The following is a 22,081-nucleotide window of genomic DNA, read 5'->3' on the forward strand; positions in this document are numbered from 1 at the left end:
TGCGTAATATCTCCGCTTTTATGCGCAGGAGAAAGAATATTATACATCAACACATGAGAGTATATCGACACAACATTTTAATTTTACTATCACTTTAAATATTCGTGTCTATTAAATTTAGCCTACCCGAAATAGCCTACAGTATGTGAACAATATTTGTTTATAAATCGACCCCTCTCCAATTCATTTCTCCGGGCAGTCCAGTTGTATGTGGTAGTCGTGTTTAGTTTCCAAGCTGGGTTCAGTGCATTATTTGATGATATCGTTGTCTTTCCTCAGAGGCGCCGCTGATTGGGCGGATTATTTCGCGTGCATCTTGAAGCGGCGTGTGCACGCGCTCTTGTCTCTCATTCTCAGCGCGCGACATATGGACACGCGAATTTAAACCGCAAAAATATCAATACAGTCCAACGGTCAGAATCATCGTCCATTCGCGTCCCAGCCATAAAACTTCGTGGGAACTTCGCAGGCTTCATTTTACGGATTACGAATTCTTCATTTCAAGAATCGGAAGACAATAATAAACAGTAAACACACTGTGTTTCATAAAGGGATTGAAATGTTTCCGACCAAGGCGATAATCTTGGTGCTTCTTTTCTTTGGCAGCGCAGGTAAGACCGCGTTCAAGTGTTATGCAATAACCGTACATAAAATACAAACTGTTATATAATAAATAGCTTCGGTTTTGTGCATATTTCTGATTTGCGTTCTACTTTTATGGTCAGTGATGTAGTGTCGGTGGCAGGTGCATCTGTGGACCTGTTTGAATTCTCCCGTGCTCATTCATTGATCAGCACTGTTGCGTATGTTTCTGTAACAGTAACGTTATGCGAGAGAGAAAATGTGTTGTTTACTTTGCTTGCCTGCTAACGCAGTTATTCTTATAATACAGTTTATAGGGACTGTTTGTTATGAGCTAATTTGCTAGGCTACCCCATTGGCTTTGACAATGGAACCTGTCCTTTAAGAAGACCGGATTATCTGAGCTAATATTATAAGCAGTCCTGTACTTTGTGCTCTGTGTTAAAGCGTCTATAGGATAGCAGAAGGATTCGAAGGCATCGCATTGATTTGAATTGATCCTTTCTAAATCCTTATGGGACTGTGGTGGTGTGGTGGGATGAATTTCTTGGCAATCCACCTGCTGCACGAGTCGAGAATGATCCAATCAGCGAGTTTGGGCGGGAACTGTAAATGATGTAATTAACCTGTTTTGTGTATTACATCATGCAACAAGGAATCCCAAATAACAGTTACATTACAGTTATGAAGTGTGTTATTACTGTTCTTCAGAAGTCATTTGATATAAATGTATGGTTAATTTGCATTGCTTTTGTCTTAAAATGAATTCCTTTATTAATTTAACTAGTACATCTTATTTCCATTAATTTATAGTAATTATGCTAAATTTTACATTATTTTATTTCACTGTTAGTTTCGTATTTGAGGTTTTGTTATTTATTTATGAGCAACAGTACATTTTACTGCCAAATTATATGAAATATAATTCTTTTAACTTGCACTGGAAAGTGTTGAGTTCCTGAACATGGTGAATGATGGGATATGCATAGCCAAATACCGCGCTGAGAGGTAGTGTGGATTGGAATGGATTTAGTGTGTGTTAAGGGCACTGAGCTGTGGCATTTTTCAGACCTAGGACAGTCTTGCACACTTTCTTTCTGTGGTGTGCCTTGCACATGCTTTCAAGTGGCCAAGAAGACCACAAGTGTGGGTATTGGGATAGGCCCTAATTCACAATAGATTCCCTCTGGATTTTCCTATGGGCTTTTAGTGTTTTGTATTTATGAGCGAAATAAAATCAGTGGTTAACGACTTAGAGAGACTTCCTCATATTGTTTTACAACATAAATTAAATGTCTATAGAAAAAAATATATGAATGGGCGGGAAACAAAATATAGCCTAATGCTTTTGCCTCTTGCAAAAGATTTGCGTTCCCCAGAGGAACTGTGTTCACTCGCAAAACTGTTGTGTTCCCCAACTTTACGTTCGCTCGCAAAGAACACAAAAGTTTCTCGGGGGAACATAAAACATTTGCGAGAGAACGCAAATACTTTTTTTGCTCCCATCTCACATTCTTTCCTATACCATGTCCCTTTAAGGGCTCCATACATTGATTTCATACCTCAAATGTGAATTTTGAAGCAATTGTGTTTCTACAAAACGTATGTCAGTACTAACAGTTGTCTAATTTGTCAAGCACGTACAGTAAACGCATCTTTTGTGGTATAGTTGTAATCCTTTTATGTTTTTAATTGGTTTGAAAGTCCATGTTTGATGTATAACTTACTGTATATTATGAAAAACCCCCCAAAAAAAACGGTATTGACACATTAAAATTAATGTGAAACTTTTGGCTTATAAGACTACACACTACATACAAAAAGTGGGTTCCGGAAGTAAAAAGGTCTAAAACGTATTTTTTTTACTGTTTTATTGTGAGCTAGACGAAAATGTCAGATTTTGGGTATCACACACAACGTTTAATTCTAAAGGTCCTTGCTCACTGAGTGCAAGATTTTGCGTTTTTTCGTATTCGTGATTCGGTGGCTCTCAATTGTCAAAACCCCATTAAAAATGCTTGCTAGGGATGCGAAAAATGCAGAAAATCTAACCTGATCCAAAAAAATGTATGACGGACGAAAATTTCGCAGGCAGTGTGCAAGCGTGATTGACATAACGTGAGGTTGTATTTATTTTTTAACGTGCGGAAATTTTGGACGCGAATTTCGGACTCGGTGTGCAAGAAATTTGATAAATGAGCAAAAGAAATAGTGATGCTTGCTGTGCATCCCCTCCTCTTATGTCATTGTTTTGATGATGAGAGGAAAACGCAAGGCTGTTCTTCTGGAGATGCTCTGGGACCTCATCAGTGTCATCTGAGAGACTAGATGGGTGGAGGCGGAGCCCTGCGGTCACATGATGCACTCCCCCAGGCTGTGGGCATGAGTCATCTTTGTGATGTAATCTCCTGATATGCAGTTAAGCTCTTATTGGGCTTTTAATTAGCTGTGCTAGAGATAGCCTGCCCTGACTCTGAGGGCCCGAGCAAGACAAAAACAATAAATATGATGTAACCCACAGCGCCGCCACTGATCCGGAAACACGACAGGCTGATCTCACATCCTCGAATCTGAATTTGAGGGGATGTGGCCTAAAGAAAATAGGATTTAACAGGACAGATGTTGTGCTGACAGATCAATTTCCCTTGATCATTACCACCGTACACCCACACAAATGCGCGCAGAGGGGTTGTCATGCATAAGGTCTGACACGGTGGGAATCTGTTTCATCGCTGATGAGATTTGTGCATCTGTATTTGACATTTCATTGGAACGTCAAATATTTTGTCTGTTTTGCAGTATGTCCCAAGAAGTAGATTACTGTTTGCACTTAGCCTTCAACCATAATCCAGTGTTAGGTCAATGGCATATGCGTGTCCAAAAATCTAGTTTAAAACGCGTGCAGAGTTCTTAGAAATTCACTTTTTTTTGCGTTCATGTTGGTTTTCTATGGCTTTGAAAAATGTTAGACCATTTTCAAGAAACTTTTCAATTTAAAGTTTTTAAAAACGTCATGTGGTCTAATCATAAACTAGAAGTAATACAATTTTCTTCTTTTTTTAAAAAAAAAATTTCTACACACCAGAATGCCTGTGCTGTGTGTAAACCTCTTACTCATTGTTTTTTTTTCAGAACTTTTAAAAAATGTTTGTAATAAATATTGATAAAAGATCATCAAAATGAATTTTAATTCAGAAATTCAAAACATGCTCAAATAAGTAATTGACCAAAGTATAAATTGCATTTAATTTGTAATTTCTAATATTTTTATTAATAAATGAATGCATCCACACAATCGAGGGTCATTCATCCTGTTGTATAAAAAATGTGCCTGCATTTTTCTGTATATTGTTGATGACATTTGTTTTTAGTCAAAACCACATGGCTTTGACTTGGCGTCATTTATTTTTTATTTTTTATATTACTAAGCAGTGAAGCTGTTTGGTTTATATAAGTCTGACACGTTGGGAATCTGTTTCATCGCTGATGTGTATGTGTGTATATATATATATATAACACTCAAATGAATAATTTTTAACATGCTCATAGTCATAAGACTATTCAGGTCATGATTTTTTTTTTAACACATCCGGACAATCAAGGTTTATTTATCTTGTTGTATCATATCATGATACATGTTGTCCTGGCATGTTGTCTTGTGAACTGCCTAACCATTTCCCCCCCAAGAGGTCTTTCTTGGTCGCCTGTTTCTATTTCAAGGTTCAAATAGTGTAGCGATGGCATATGTCATAAGCTGGATAATCCGGGAAGGCCTTCAGGGTGCAAAAGTGTGTTACATTCAGCGTTTCTACACCATTTGGTGGTGAGTTCCTGTCTAGGGCTTCCCCATATGTGCAACTGAATCATTGAAACCGTAAAGCCTTCAGCCGGGATTGTTTGGTACAGCAGAGGTCACATACTTATCCTGTCTAACATGTTGTGTCCCAGTAGATGGTTTTAAACTTCCATGATTATTTCCCAGAGAGCTTCAGCGGATGTTTTAACAGCATATGACATATTACTGATGCCAATGCGATACAATGGTATTAAATGAGCTAGTGTCTGTGATGGAATAGGGATGGATGTGCCTCTCTCACAGTGATGTTGGATGGGAGTTGCATGGACAGTAAATGGCAATGTCTGGGAATGAGCCCTGAGTTGTGCGGGACATCCTGTTTGACTAAATGGCTCCCTGGGATGTAGCTCTTCTGCTTGGCCTCACCTTTGATTGTGAGTAAAGCTGGCAGATTTAGGCCTGCAGAATGCTGGAGGAACAGCAGCATATGAGTTCGTGCTTAATGAGGCCAACCCTTTACCTTAACACATCACCTGTAATAAATATTATTTATGACTTCTGTTTTTCGATGTGCTGTCATTTCTCTAAAGGTTTCCAAACTAATGGGTGGCTTCAGTAGCCTGGCTTCGCCCTCCTACGTACTTCCGCTCAATTTAAATTTTCCTTCAGAACTACGTCTGGGATTGTGGTGTATTCTTGGGTTCTCTCCGTTCAATTTTTTACCGGTCCAATCAGCAAACAGAGGGAGTGGCGGAGAACGATGACAATGAGCGTCGTTTGAGTCGTCATACGTCACGACTAAACGTTAGCGATTGGTTATGGCAGATCCAGAGTGGCTCTGGGCAGATCCAATAGTTTTAAACTTTAACAGAGTACCCGCCTTCAAGGAAGTTAACGCATGCCTTGTCAATGGAGAGAGGCCAGACTCTCTGTACAAATGAAATGTACGAGAGTCTGGTAGAACCAGGCTATGGCTTCAGTGATGTGTGGCTGTTGTTTTTATTCAGTAAGAGATTGTTGAAATGTAGCCTCTGTCCATGATACTGTACATTTGTTATGGACATAGTCTAACAGTGTTGGCCTGAACACTGGCAAATAATTACTGTCAAGCTCTCCGGTTCAGTGGTATCCTGTATATGCTATCCTTCAACTCTGAGGTGTTTCAGAGTGTTATATGGATTAATACCACTGATAAAAATGCAATGCTTTGAAAAGCACAATTAGTAAAAGCAGATTAGAAACTAAATGATTCTTTATCCAAACTTGTCCATAAAATATGTACTTCTGTTCAAAAGTTTGGGATCAGTCAAATGTTTTTGAAATATATATTTTTTTATACCAACGCTGGATTTGTTTGATCAAAATTAAAAACATTAGTTTTGCTAAATATTATTGTAATTTAAAATATCGGTTTCCTTTTTGAATTACCTAGGTGTGTAACGGTTCAAATTACTCACGGTTCGGTTTGTTTCAGGGTTTTAGGGTCACGGTTTTGGTTTCGGTATGTGCAGTGTTCAGGAAAAAAGGACTTCTGTCAAATACAAAAGAAAGAAAAATAAAATAAGAACAAAAAATCGAACTACGCGATAGCAGAAATAAATACAACAGAGCAAAAAATACAAATAAAATAAACAATGCTGTTCAGGATTTTCAGGTAGGTCTAACGGTAGTTTTCAGGTACAGAAAATGAATAAAGTAATCGCATGTAAAATAATTGTATAACATTCTTCACTAAATGAAATAAAGATGAACCCTTTTTAAAGTTACAAAAAGTTATTCAGTCAAGGGCCATGAGTGATTTATTTTATATTTTATTTAAAGCTACACTGTGTAGGAATTAATCCCATCTAGCGGTGAAATTGTATATGACTACCAACTGAATATTACTTTCTAGCCCCTCCCATTCCGAGGGCGTTTTAACTCCTTATGGTGGCCGTATTATTTCAAATCTGCCGGCAGTCGCGAGTAATCTCCCCCTCGCATTCGTCACGGTGCCACTGAGTGTAAAAACGCGAAAGGTGAAGCTTGAATTTCCAGGTGTGTCCTTCTTTGGCTAATGTATTTTCAAGATGGAGGCGCAACATGGTTTCCGCCATTCGACCGACCCGCTCATATGTATTATAAATGGCAGATTCTACACTTACGAGAATACTTGATTAGTTGGTAGAAGGAATTATACATTAATGAGCACATTTAATTTTGAAAGAACAAAGTGTTTTTTTGCTAAGAAGAATCAACTTAAAAAATTACACAGCGTATCTTTGATTTAATGTTAAAAACAAAGACAGCGGCAGGGATATTAGGCTGCTGTCACTTTAAGACCAATGCACGAATCCAATATACTGATACATGCACTGTCTTCGACTGTTCACTTAAGGCATAACCGACTGTTTACTAGGATAGCCCTGGGCCATCGGGCACTCCTTATTGTCAAGCCCTGCCCAGGGCTTTCATCATTGTTTTGTGCCTGTCTGAATTAACACTGAGTGTCTGTTTACACACAGAAGGTAATGTGTGCTATTTTGGTCTCCCCTGTGCTCGCGCACTATCAACACCGACCCGGGTGATGACGCCGTAAATGGAGCATTCGGCACTCGCATCGAACATAGTTTAGAAAGCGGGACTGTTTTGTCCACTTTTTTTCACCATAGCTGCTGTAACGTATTGGGAAGCCAGAATGTTCCCAGACAGGAGATATAGGCTATAGGCTAGATGCAGAGTCTCTATCAGCAGCGTGTCTCTCCAGCCCACACACCAGCGCGTGAAGAACTGTGATGTCAGCAACAGATTTACATACTAACAGCTGATTGGACAGCTACTCTCACGTGAAACACATGTGGAGCGTATCCATTGACAGAAACATACATTAGTGGTGCGTGCACACTGTTGTCTCTGTGTTATAGTGAAATTAGCTATACATTTAAGTACTGAGTTATAATAATTAACTTGCACTTACTATAAGGTTAGGATGAGAGTTTAGTGTTAATTGCATGCAAATAATTATGCATAATTTATTACTCCAGTGACTAGATTTAACGTGTAACAATGACACTGTAAAATAGTGTTACTAAAAAACTGTGTGTGTGCTTCAATAAAAGCATACATTGATATAGAGCAGTGATTTTAAACTGACTGGAACTACCTGTGCATTAAACGTTTTTAATACAGACCTTCCAGCCAATTTGAATCGAACATTCAAACAGACCATGGTATAAAATTAAATATAATTAAAACACTAAGGATGCAATAATTCAACCAAAATATTAATAAGTTAAATGAATCACAATACATGATGATCCAAATGTATTACACACATTGCAGTCAAAAACATCAGTTCTGGCAGTATTTTTTTCTTCATTAATGGTTCTGATTTATTCACTAGCTTCTTCTTTCCCGAGGGCATGTTCTCTCTTTGCAGGGTTGGTGTTAATTCTTCCACAGTGCTTGATGTCTTTATAGCATCTGTCTACTGCTGAAAAATATTGACAAACTGAATTAAGAAATGCAATTAGAGGTTGTATTTTGTAAGTGAAAAATGGCTAACTATCACATAGCGATTCGCATGTGGAATGAGCAACATTGTGCGTTTGTGTTTCAAGGGTCACTTGAGCCTTCTGTTTTCTTTGCCTATGAAATTGTGTAGGCTTAATTCTTTCTGAAGCATTTGCAAAGTTATTTGTCCTTGCAGGCATTTACAGCTAAAACCATAGCATATTTAATCCCAGTATGGTTTGCTTTTATTATTATTATTATTTACATTGCGTCTCAAAACCAGACAGTATGTGGCACTTGTCATAAATATGGTACACTTTGGTGTCTTAATGTTTTTTTTAAAGGCACGTGTTTTTTTCTGCCATCAGTTAAATCCCATGTTTTTTTGTTGTAAGAAACATGATGTAACAAAATTAAACTCACTTGCAAAATAGTGTGGTTGGCCTGCATTTGCCACTTTTTGAGGTCTTGATCTTCTCTATATCCAATAAATACAATTTTACAGCACATCCAGATCACTTTACGAAGATCTGTTTTTTTTATTTACGGATTATTTTCATTTTCCAAAAATGTAGAGATAAATATAATTTTATGTGTCCCAAACTTCAGCCCTGACTCCTCTTACCCCATTTATTGCGAAATGATCCAAAAAAAAAAAAGGTTTTAATGATAAATATGGGCCTTTTTCACAACTGGTCATTTCATGCGCTTTTACTGATCGGATAGATATCTGAATTGTTAAAACCGTTCCATTTACACTTGGCCACATAAATGTGTCTCCGCAAAACGAATACAAATCCGATCTTCAATTATCGTGCTATATGCAAATTTAACAGAGTTCACGTCAGCGGAAGCAACAGATAAGAGCTGCTTTTTATTTATCTGCTAATTTCAACATTAAAGAGTAGGAGAGAGAGCGGCATCAATACTGGTAAGATAATTTATTCTCACTGATTTTAAAGATGATGATTGATTGTATGATGAGTGTCTGTGATGCTGAACTTTCAGTTTCATTTGCGGCAGATTTTGCGTCGGCTTGCTGAAGAGATTACTACACTACTCCTCTGCGTGTTGCAGTAGCGTTGTCATATCTGGCTATAACATGACATATATATATAGCCTATAACGCACTCATGTTTACTTAGTTTGAACCATTTTGGGAGGAGTACAATTTCCATGTAGTTTCAACAACCATATGCATTTACACTTGTCCAGTTTCCCTTTCCGTTACACTTTTCACTTTCCATTTATTTTAATGTTTTCATTCTCCCCCACACACATTTTTTCATATATTATTTAGTGTGACGACTTGATGTGATGTGGACAATCGTCATTTTCTTACCATCTGTTAAAAAAATAGATAATACATTTCAAGTCCCATTTTGTCTATTTGTGGAGAGCGGCACTTTTCATGTAACGCTGATAGATGAGTGTCTACCCAAGTGTCTTACAATTTTTTTTTTACTGTCTCATCTCTCTTTTTCTCGCTCATTCTTTCTCTCTCTGACTCACAGACACACACATCTCCCCTCTCTGCCTCTTTTTCTGCCTCCCCTTCTGTCCGTATCCCCCCCCCCCTCTCACTTACGAGCAGGAACACACTCACGCACAGACACACACACAGATGGAGAGTCCAGTGTGACTGGGTGACCTCCCCTGCCTGAAATGCCTCACACATACTTGGCCAACAGAAGCAGGATGTGTCATGACCCCTGCCGTGTTGTCTTTTTTTCTACTGGATATTCCATGTGGAGTTTGATTAAAAAAATGTCCACAAGCAGTCCGACCATCAGAGACAACAGAAACGCAAATGAATAAGCCAAACAAACAATCTCACTTTTTGGCAAGAAGCTCCCTATTACTAGTGCTAATGTAGATACCAGTATTATTACTAACCAAGCTGCTTTATTGGGGCTTCCTTCATGCTCATGATGCATCTCAAAGTGTACTTGTGAATAGAGAGTGGTTTATTTTAGGGATAGTTATTTTTTTTTTAAATGGGTGGCTATGTGGACCAGCAGGCAGCATTACGAGGCACTCAATCAGGAATGTCCCTTCTGGTCTGATGGCAGAAAATTTGCTACGTCAGGCTGCAGCGAGTGCGTCATCCAAGACCCACAGCTTGACGAGAACATGCATTAGTCTTTCTACTTCACTGCCTCTGTCCACCGCTCTGTAAATACATGATGACGGAACAGGGTCACTACCTCTTTTTTCATTCTGAGCTCCATCATATAGTTGCACAGAGCAGCCATGAAGCCTCAAGAATTATGCTTTTAGGTTAGAAAAACATATAGCCTATACAATCTTGCATATTTAATCCTTTTTTTATACTGGTGCTTGTGTAAGCATCACTATTACTATTGCTCATTCTTGAAATGTGTTACCGATATATTGGCAAGGCTGATATATCGGCCAATGTGTGGCCCCTTTTTTTTTTTTTTTTTTATGATCGGATTTACAGTTTGGCTCATTAAAGGGGCTATATGGAACTTTTTCCCCAAAATAAACGAAAACGCCTTTTTATTTTACCATTTATGACACAAACATCTCCTGATGAGCATACTGACACCTTGTCTGCTCACAGTGGGTGCACCTATAAGCCTGTATCCTATTTTTCCTATTTTCTGTCGGGTCGGATTTTTCCCGCGCTGTCTGCGGATGTGACGTCAAGCGCGTTCATGTTAAACGTTTCAGATCACTCAGAACACTTATCTCAAACAATATATGTATTTGACTGTTCTTACCTCTGTAAACATAATGTTGACCTGACCTCCTTGCAGCAGATGACGTGAAGTGTGCACGTACGAGCGAGCAGAAAGGAAGAGCAGTTCTGTTTTTTGGCCACAGGTGTCAGTCGCGAGTTTAAATTTCAGAAAAACGCATATAGCCTCTTTAAGTGTCGGAAGTGGGGCTTTTATTTTGACAGCGCTGAGTGAGGAACTCCCATTCTCTGTCCTGGTTAGTTTACTTAGTTTAGTCTTTTTAAACTTCTGTCAAAATAATAAATTAATAGATAGATATATAGATGGAAAGATAGAAATGTTAAACAAAGGAATTAAATGGCATATGAAATTATACTGTTAGTAATATGAAGGCAACCATCATAATACTTTCTACTGTTCACATTCAGCAAAAATGGCTTTATATAATTTAAACACGTATTTGAATATCTATGTTTGATTTAACTTTAAATTGAAATAAAACCATTAATTTGTAATATATATATATATATATATATATATATATATATATATATATATATATATATATATATATATATATTATAATAGGATCACAACAACAAGTTGCTAACTAAAGTTTGAATCTGTTTATTTTACAGGTTTATTTTTTCATCAAGTTCTTTCTTTTAACATATTGATTCATTTTCAAATTATTCCTAATTTAGAAAATATTTTGTAAAATAAATCTAAATTTCATTGAAACATGTTTTAATAAGTGTAATATCATACAGTATGTGGGTTTATTGGCCAGCCTGCTCTCCATGATATTGGCCTTGCCATTGGTCATCAAATAATTTCAATTGTGATTTTAATTTGAATTATCCTAAAATCCTAAGATTAGTCTTTTGTTAGAAATGTATCTATACAGTAGCATAATTCACGAAGCAAATAACCAATGTGATCCAATTCCACAAATTTGCCAATTCAGCATAATCAGAGTAATAAATTATTTGATTTATATGAATAGATAAAATAATTTATAAATAAAATGGATATTATAATTAAAAGTATACCCAAAGAAATTTAAAACAAAATCACATTGGGATCTTGAGAACTTGAATTCTAAAGGAATCCTAGATTTTGAGAGGGTAACACCTTGCTAACACCTTAGCAACCACCTAGGAGGAATGCCCTAAAATCACCCAGAACATCCTATCAACCATAACATCCCAGCGTGATGACGTTGAGTTTGGCATTGGCAGGCTCACTCCAATGCTAAATATCTAAGCAGTTGTTTAATAAATTGTTTATTTAGTTGGTAGCTCATCTTCTTTCATACAACAGGCTCCGTTTAGCATGTGAATGTTTCAGCAGACACACCGCTTGTTATTCTATAATTAGAACAAGAGGAATGGTTGGATGTGAGCATCGCTCCCAGCCATGGATCTGTTCTCTCTGATCATCTCTGTTCTCTGTAATGAGAGCTCCGATAAGCTCCCTCAGCTCAAGGAGTCAAGCCCAGAGTCTCACAGACCTGGACCAGACGAGAGAAGGGAATCCTTGATTCTCCTTTGTCGTTAGACACTGTATATCTCAAGATGTCCAAGAATGAAGTTGACCCGTGCATTTGAGCGTGCTGCTGTAATGTTGGCATGACTGTTAAGTATTGTGGCTGCCTACGGCTGGTGTACGGGGAGGAGGTGTCTCTCCGCCATCTGTTGCCCTGTCACTAAGATGACACGCGCTTTTTCCAGCAGCTTTTCCACCAAATAACAGCAGTTTTTTGGCAGATCTTATTGCATTCTTTTTTGTGGGCCATTGATTTTTGCCTTAATCAATTCTGAGCTATGTAGGCATTATATTTACACTTGAAGCTGGTTATTTGAACACGTAAAAGTGTCAGCTGGAGTGTTATTAATATCCATTATCTTATAAAAATCTAGTTTAAAACGCATGCAGGTTCCCAGAGATGTAGTCTAAGGAATTATAATAGTAATCTGATATTTCTTTCAGACTAATATCAAAAAGCTCTCTCGCTCTCGTGCACATGCACGAGCTGTGTGTAAAGGAAGCATGTTCGCACACTTTTCTAAACGTGGACAACTCTGTCCCAGTTTTTCAAATAATAAATAGTTAGTTCACCCAAAAATGAAAATTCTGTCATTTACTCATCCTCACGTTGTTCCAAACCTGTATGATTTTTTTTATTTTATTCTGCTGAAGTGAACACAAAAGAAGCTATTTCAAAGAATGATGGAACAGTTGATGGGCGCAATTGTAAGTCAATGGGGCCCATCAACTGTTTGGTTACCCATGTTCTTCAAAAAATAATCTTTTGTGTTCAGCAGAAGAAAGAAATTTATACAGGTTTGGAACAATGTGAGGGTGAGTCAATGATGACATAATTACAATTTTTGGATGAACTATACATAAGCTTCTCCCTTTATTAATAGTCATAAATATGATTATTCGTTTTTTTTTAAATAATTGTATTATTTTAATGAATTATGTTTTTCTTCTACATTACTATATCAGGCCAGTTGAATCACCCTGATGTTTTTGACTGTTTGTGAAAAAAACAGATCATCATGTTATTGACCCTAGTATTTGGGTGTTTTCCGGAGGTTCAATTCTGTTCCTGGATGGTGTGACAAGCATTGTACTTCACAACACTTAATTCATACAGTAATTCAATTTCTGAGTGCCACTGCCAAGTTGACCTCAGTTCAATTTGGGTATGTATTGAAAAGTTCATTGGATATGAATGGCCAAATTGTTATTTTTTTTTTCCTTCTTCAGGAAAGGTCTTATGGCTAAGAGATGGAGACAGGGCCATCTGTTGCTAAAACTGAATACAGAAGTCTAGAATAGTTGCAGATTCTGAATGCTGCCATTTTGTGCTCTAACAATGAGATTAGGGGCCATGTTACTCCCACGACTACAGCAAGAGAAAATGAGGTTACAACAGATATAAAACTGAATAACTGCACGCATCTACTGACTCGTTTGTCACTGTTCTGGGGTTTCTATCAGGTCCTCGTTGCTTATGTTGCTGTGGTTTGTTTAGCATTTTTACAGTAGGTCTGATTTAAGAGTAGTTAGGGGTATTGCTTGGTACACGCTGAGTTGCCTGAGAGCAAGAAGACAGACTGTGGTGGATTAGCATAATTAGGAATGGCATGGATTAATGAGAGATGTCCCTGACGCACTTGATGTATGAAAAACAGCTCTGTGCTGCCAATTGTTTGTAGGGTTCTGGAAGAACCTAGTGCCAAAGAATATTGATATTGATCACTGGTTTCATTAGCCAGTATACTTTGCTGGAAATACCAGAATTGCTGGTAGGCTATAGGCCTATATGAGCTTAGCATATTTAAAAAATATTATTTTAAAAAAATACATTTATTTCCCACATTTCTGACACAATACCATTTCTGTCAGGACCTCTATCGTCAAATAGGATTGACAATTAGCATACAGTTTGGATTGGCGGCATTGTTCCGTTCTGGGCGAGAACTCCCTGCGCATCCATGCAGCCTAGCATGAATAAGAACAGGGAGATCAGCAATAACCCCCCGTTGGGTATACAGAACAGAACCTTCTGATTTAATTCAAGATTTTAAATTGCAACATAATTCAAGAATTTATTCTGATTCGAGGGGAATCAGAATGCCAAATCCTGACTGGGTGAGAGAGGAGGAGCTGGGGATGGAGGAGGGTAATTCGCTTTTGAGAAACGCGATAGCTGCTGATAATACTGAAGGAGCTTATATGTACACAGTGATAGGCGTCGTATTCCTATATAGATGTGGATCAGCTGAGAGTCAGCTGATGCGAGCTTGACTAACGTGACCTAACTACGCTACTAACGCTACGCTTGATGTTTACAGTTAGTGTTACTACAGTAAATTCATGGTACATGTTTGTGATTCATGGATTGAAAAGTATATAACTGGATTGTTGTCTTACAGTGTTTCTCCTGTTTTCTGTGTCAGTGTTGTTGAGAATGTCAACGCTGGTTTCATCTGGCTTTAAACTAGTTTAAATCACCATGACATTTGTGTTTGTATCGGAGACATATGCAGTACATTCCACTGTGAATTCTTTGGTAAATCAGTCATAATTTCGGCGCAGGCTTCGCAAACAGACTTTTACTTTAAGATATGGAGCCGACAGTAATGCTATGCCGCAACATGTCAGTAACTGTGTAAATTAGGCTGCACGAATATTCAAATTGTAATTATTATTCAAAAAGTAAAATGCAATTTGAATTTTACTACGTTGCTTTGCTGGCTGTAAATGCATTGAATCCATGATAAATCCCAAGCACTAACCCACAGTTATAATTGAATGCACTGGTTGGCGCTGTGGAGCGTCACAAGTTGATTGTATTGTGATCACATAATGTCGTCGTCTGCCTCGCGAAGTTTGGATGGAATTACTTAGATGAAAATGATCTTACTAAATTATATTACAAAATGGAATTACTTTCAATCAAATTAATTAATGAAACTGAGTTATATCAATAATATCACCACCACAATGAGATATCCTATGAAATCCAAACAGCAGTTGAATGAGGAAAGACTGAGGTGATCCGAGTGATCCGAGATGATAACTTCTGATAGCAAAATGATTTTGAGACATATGCTTCCTTTAAGTTTCGTTGAGGGAGACATGTTTAAGAACAGAATTTTGCTTCGCACACCGTTATATTTCTGTCTCTGCTACGTCTGTCAGCGCAGCGCGTTTTCTCAAGCATGTGGATAATTATTGAAACAATATAGGCCTAAACACGATAACCGTATGCTGCATTGCTGACTCGAGTGTATATTCTATAATATAACTGGGGCAGTCTGCTTTATTAGCGTTTTTTCCGATTGCGCTGCTTGAGCTTAAATGCTTTTGTTCTTTATATTTTGTTTGTCATGTTGTTTGTTTTCAACTAAAAGAAAACCTTAAGATGTAGGCCTATCGTAAGCTTATGTATATTGCCTAATTGTAAGGTTTTTCAGAAATGGTGACAAAAAACAACAACCTTAAACTTAAAAATAACGTCTTTCTCGTTAAACTTAATTTAAATAGACGAATATTAGATTTTTATGAGCTTGAATATTCGAATACAATATTTTAGAAAAATCAGTGCCCAAATGGTCGACTTCACATTGTTTCTCTTAAAGGTGCTGTATGGAGTTTTTCTACTAAAATGAATCCATTTTTTATTACCTGTGTGTGAAGGGGTTGTAATCTCACAATAAAATGATCTATGTGAAGTCTCCGGGTCGGATTTGCCGCAAAATCCAGTGACGTGACTGAGACCTGCATGTGCACTCCCGAGCGTCTCGCCTCTCGCCTCGTCTACTGACTTTGCACTCAACAGCGACGACACTGCAACTTTATGACATGGAGTCTGCTAATACTAGGAAACAACTAGCACAACACAGACTCCAACACAAACTCCACATAATAATAAAAAGAAAGCACGAGCACTCGCTTGTAAAACGTATTGGTTGCAATCTGAAACATCACTGCTAGATGCCGCTGAAAACTCCATACAGCACCTTTAATAGAGTGAAAATATATCTTATTTAAGTTGTGATTAATTTATATACAGAAAGCGATCAACGAACCTTCCCTTTATATTCGCTGGAGCTGTCAATCACGCAGTGTGAGTTTATCAGTTACTGAGTTCTGGACTCTCATCATAACTCCCGATTTCCAAAAATCAGATTAATAAAACTTTCGGTGACTGGGGGATCCACATTTAGCATTTCCCACCATGATCATGATCTAATTTCTTTTCAGAAATATGGAACTGTATCAGAAGTAGGATTTATTCATTCTCAGACAGCATTAACTCCGCGCTCACAGTGCGGTGTTACGCTGAAGCTAAGCCATATATATATTCTGGATTGCCAAAATTCCTCAAAGACACTTTGAGGATGGAAAAAATGACTGTTTAATACAGTTTTGTAATTCCTTGGCCTGCTGGATATTCCCCCCTCCCTCTACATCCTATTTGATAACAATTCGCTCCTTCCTCCCCTTTTAAATATGCCACTTAATCATCTTGAAATAGCGTCTCAGGTGACAACGAAATGAGCAGTGGAGGAAATGGAACGAGCCTCGTGACATTGAACAGTTTTCACTGGTTGAAATTACATTTTCGTAAATTACTTTGTGAATTTTCCTCCCACATCTCCTCAGCATCTCCTCCGCGCCGGTGCACAGGACATCTGAACGCAGACGTACGGTTATTTTGAGCCAGACGGCGCAAACTCAAGTCATCACCTCTTTTGAATAGACGCCCACCAGTTTGTTTTCCATGATATTTAAAAATGTGCCTTGGGAAAGTAGACCGTACTGTTCCACTGACGTGTGGGCTTGGATTCAAACATCATATTAAGTAACTCATGAAGGCTGTTCATGTGAACTCCCACTCAGGGTCAGTGGGGTCAGTGTCTTACGCCCCGGCCGTGTTCTCAAACCTTTCAGACTCAGTTCTCAAACGGTTTCAGACTCATTTTGGCAGTTTTCATTTCCCCAGCTCATGAGCTAATTTGCACATTAATTTCATTTGTTATGGCAAACGGCAGATAGCAGCATATTGAGATGCATTGGTTCATCAAAGCAGCCAACCAACCTTGAATACTGTGTGAGACATTTAAAAATTCTCATTCAGCATCTCAAAAGGTGAGTTCACACTCACAGGGAGTTTTAACACCGCAGATCACCAGTACTGCTCAGTCACTAGTGGGCCTAGATGGCAGACTAATCATTGAACTACCAATTAGCGATGAAAGCATCAGTGCATTTAATTAGAAGAACTATAACACCGTTTTATACTTGATGCTTTATGCTTTATGCAGTGGATTTTGCGAAGTGATCACCTCGGAGGCCTTTGGCCGTTGCGTCCCTTGAATTTAGCGTTGCATGTCAACTTCAGGTAGTTTTTAAAAACCATAGTCATGTTTAGGCCTGTTAACACATAAAATGTTCATGTTGTGATAATTGCTGAAGCTTTTATCATGGTATACGGGATTATCACGATATTGAAATAAGATGCAAAAAAAGTGTTTTCATACTATAGGTAACAGGTTTAATAACTTTTTCTTGTAACTAACAGAACTGAACATTTAAATACAATAAAGAAATACACAATGTATAAAGTAAACAAATTTTTAATACAGATTAAAGTGCAAAAGAATTATAAAGAACAATGTAACACTTTACAAAGGTCTTATTAGTTAACGGTAATGCATTAACACATAAACAATGTGAAATAGCTACATTTGTTACAGAAAGTGTTATTCTTTGTTAAAGTTACTGTGCGTTCACACCGCGGCCGGCGAGAGCGGCAAAATTCGCTCTCACCGCCCTGCCATCGACGCCGTGAGATTCGGGGATTCTCTGACGCTCTGACGTAGATTTTAGAATGCGTGATTTAAGAACTGCAAAGCAAATAAGAACTGAACATAAATCAGTATCCTATTTTGTGCATACTGGCTACACGTAGGGTATAAGTTAACCTATTAAAATCTTTTAAATGTGAAAGTAACAAAACACCAACCATTTCAGACAACTTTTTCCATTCGTCGTTCTTTTTATTAATGTCCCTGTATGTAAACAGGGACACGTCGTACAATAACGGGAAACCCGCAACAGAAATAATTAACTTTTCCTTCATTTTGCTTAGGAACTAATGTGGTCGGAACCAAAGTTTACAGGATTGTGTTCTCTGGTATCCTCTCAGGCGGAGGACTTCTACATTACGATTGGTTGCCGCCGAAACGCGTCATAGCTTATTACCATAAAGTTGACTTGATTTCAACTCTTCTAGCCGTCCAAGACGCGCAGCGCCGCCCTCGCCGGAGCTCGCCGCCGGCTCTCATTGAAAATGAATGGCTTCCGGCCAATTTGACGCTCTCGCCGCCGCGGGGTGAACGCACAGCAAGTAAAAAAAAAATACAATGTTAGTTCATGTAACTGTAATAATACAGTTACAACTTTTGGTTTTAATAAAGTGTTATTAAATGTTGAAATTAAGTTAACTAAGATTAATAAATGCTTTAGAAGTATTTTTCATTGTCAGGATATGTTACTAATAAATTAACCACAAAATGGATCCTTATTCAGCGCCATCTATACTGTCAGAGAGTGAATGTGCATTTTCATTCAGCGCATCTCCTTCACTCGTTCCGCCATGCGCTTCTCATGCGTGTTGGGCTTGTTTACATCAGTGCATGTGCCTCTTTGACGCAGCATACAGCGGCGTTTTGCTTTTTAAACGGTTGAATACTCAAAAATAGGAATAATTTGTAATAAATAATTATTCACAGTGTTTTGAAGTGCCCATGATAACAATATTGTGCATGTTCATTATTGTGATATATCGTATTACTGAAAAGTGTTTTAGATGGTTTATTATTAAGTGTACTGAATAGTGCATTAATAGTGGGAGAGGCAGGACATAGTGAGCACCGGGGGAGTTTATGTGTGCGCGGCTTGTGAGAACCAACGAATGAATGCATTTAAAGTGCGAGTACTGCGTGATAATTTTTTTTAGGTTTACAGAGTTTCAGGGTCATTACTACATTAAACTATATGTTGAAATGTGTAATAATGCAGTGGGGAAACATTTGTGGGTCCTGATAATACAATTATTATTTTAATAATCTATTAATAATTAAAAAAAAACCTCTTCTTTATTTTGGCTAAAAATATTGCGATATCATATCGTGAGTTGAGTTAAGTATCGTGATTTAAAAAAAAAAAAAAAAAATTTTTATTTTTTTTATTGTGACATAAGTGTATTGTTACACTCCAAATGTATAGGTCTAAAGTTAAAGATTTTATTGTGTGAACCATTTATCCATTTTGTTATTGCTTTAATTGTTTAAAGGGGTGATTGATTATGATTTAACTTTTCTAACTTTAGTTAGTGTGTAATGTTGCTGTTTGAGCATAAACGGCAAAGTTACAACGCTCGAAAGTTCAAAGCAAAGGTAGATATTTGCTTTTAAAGAAATTGTTTTTTAAGAACTACAACAAACAGCTGGTAGGGACTACACAACATTCCTCCCGGGTTAGTGACATCACAAACCCTACATTTACATAAACCCCGGCCCCAGGAACACTCCTAACACACACAAGCTGTTGAAGCTCCGCCCTATGTGCCGGGAGCAGCAGCTCATTTGCATTTAAAGGGACACGCACAAATGACTCATTTTTTACTGACCCTCAAAAGGGACAATTTTAACATGCTGTAAAAAAATACCTGTGGGGTATTTTGAGCTAAAACTTCACATACACTATGGGGACAACATAGACTTATTTTACATATTGTAAAAAGGGGCATTATACCACCCCTTTAATAAAAAGGTCATAATCATAACTTGATCTTCTGGTTAAATCTGACACATACCGGACTTCTCCAATCATGTAGTCTGCTTAAATCTCGTACCTCCACAATCCACTTCAAGCTTGAATTCATTTTTGAGTGTAACACACATCTCAAAATCCAACCGACAACCAATGGGCTCCAACCAAGATCCCGGCCTAATTATTATTATTTTTTTGTCATTCACTCCGATCTATACCTCACAATTTGTAAGAAAAGATCTATCGCTACTTTCTTTACGACTAGTTGATTTAAAAAATATGTCGAATTGTAATTTATTGCATGCTATATTTAAATTAATGTTATTGAAACGTAATTTTGACAAACAATTTTTGTTTACGGTCTTGACCTATTCAAGTAGGTTGTTGCTTTACTTGCATGTTAATTACAGTATAGTACATGGAAAAATACATGTCCGGGGCATACCGGTGGTAACAAGTGAACTTCCTTTGCAGATAATTTTGACCATCAAACCAAATCTCATCAAACCAAACTGTTTCCTGTCATAACTACTACAGGAATCTGACCTCATCCAGGCGCAGATTCTGCACCAGCCGATGGCTTTGCAACGACCCAGATAGTCTGGTGCTTGCATTTTCGCCGCGAGTAGACTGCAGCAATGACAAAGAGCACACACTGATTCTCCTTCATCTAATATGATATGATGCATACTGCATATAGACATTTATATACGTATTCCACCCATTAATAAAGATTCGTACTGCCCACTAATAAACATCACCAGCAGTAAGAGCACCTACTAGCAGCTGGAAATGTCTAAAACTGTCTTTTTACAGTTTCCGCACATAAACAAACTATCAAAAATATGATTGGCCGTTTTAACTGAAAGAGTATTTCCATGTCTACAGCCTTACATTACATTCAGTTTTCTACTGGTGATCTGTCTTCTCCCCCTGTACTGCCTGTCTTACTGGCTATTCAGTGCATTAATCAAACTTACTTGGGAATACCCACAATTTCATGAATGTTTGTTTTTGTTTCGTTCTGTTGCTGTGTGTGAAGCTACAGTATAGGCCTAGTATATTCCAAATGTGTGACTCCAGTCTCTTCATTTGGCTCCAGTAGATGCACTAATAGTTCAGCATAAATTTGACGGATGGAAATCTGCACGTTATGGAAAGCTGTTTATGTGGTTACGTTTCAGCAGTTAAATATATTAACAGTAGTATTTCAGTGGTAAGATACTGCAGGCAGCAACCTCTGTTGACATTTCATTCAGTTGTTAAAGTATTTTTGAGTTGACTGTAAAGAAGTGCTCAAAAATGTTGCATAACAGGCCCTTACGCCCTCTTAAATGTCAGAGATTCGTATTATTTGCAAATGCCTAGATGAAATGGAAATTATTGGAAGAGAAAATCCCTATCTTTTTGGAAAATAACAGTGATATAAGAGGGTTTGGAATTTTTTTACGCAGAGGGGTTGCCCCCTCTCTGAATTCTTTATACCGATATAGATTCAGTGCTGACTCAAAATATGAGTCATATCGTTTAGACATCCTACTAGTTAGATTTACCACTGTAGGTTTTACTAGGGCTGGGCAATGGCAAGAAATTGTCACAAGATTGACTCAAATTCAAATATGTTTAATGGCAAGTAATCAAAATATAATAAAGTCATAAGAATAAAAAAAATGATAAAATCTTGTTTTTTTGTAAATAAGTACTAAAGAGGAGAATACATTAGCCTACACATAAATATTTTAGTAAAAAAAATAAGGTATAAGCATGTTTAATGCCTCACAAATACTTTAAGCTGTGACCCAAATTAAAGTAAACCCAAAAACTAAATGACTTAGTACTATACACCTTGTGGTGCAACCTGGACACATCGTCAGTGATACTCCCGGGGTCATAGGGTGTTTCGGGTCTTACATCAGACACCCTCACCCGGGCGACCCAGCCGGGGGTGATCAGGCCCCGACTTGTGTCCAGGTAGCGCCCTACGCCACGCGTCCCCCCTCCTTAACCAGAGCCACCGTGCTGCCTTTTCAGCGGCTTCCAGGATGTTCTTAATGGCTCTTTGCCTGTGCAGTCCGCAAATCCCTAAGAGTCCCAGGACCCGGTGTAGAGACTGTCCTGCGAAGCCCCTACAGCCCACTTCAACAGG

General features: G+C 37.9%; 1 protein-coding gene across 9 annotated transcripts in view; it reads left to right on the plus strand.

The window, feature by feature from the left end:
• Nucleotides 1–277: 277 nt before the first annotated feature.
• ncam1b (neural cell adhesion molecule 1b) overlaps nt 278–22,081 on the plus strand; it is a 103,997-nt gene continuing 82,193 nt past the window's right edge. For 3 of the 9 annotated variants that reach the window (XM_079608981.1, XM_079608984.1, XM_079608986.1), the window contains exon 1: nt 343–611. In XM_079608981.1, coding sequence (XP_079465107.1) covers nt 560–611 — 52 coding nt within the window. In that variant the 5' untranslated portion in view covers nt 343–559. Of the gene's footprint in view, nt 612–22,081 lie in introns of all 9 variants that reach the window. The other 6 variants (XM_079608979.1, XM_079608983.1, XM_079608987.1 and 3 more) reach the window with 4 other exon arrangements.

The sequence above is a fragment of the Phoxinus phoxinus genome, assembly GCF_949152265.1.
Source record: "Phoxinus phoxinus genome assembly, chromosome: 4".
Classification (NCBI taxonomy): Eukaryota; Metazoa; Chordata; class Actinopteri; order Cypriniformes; family Leuciscidae; genus Phoxinus; species Phoxinus phoxinus.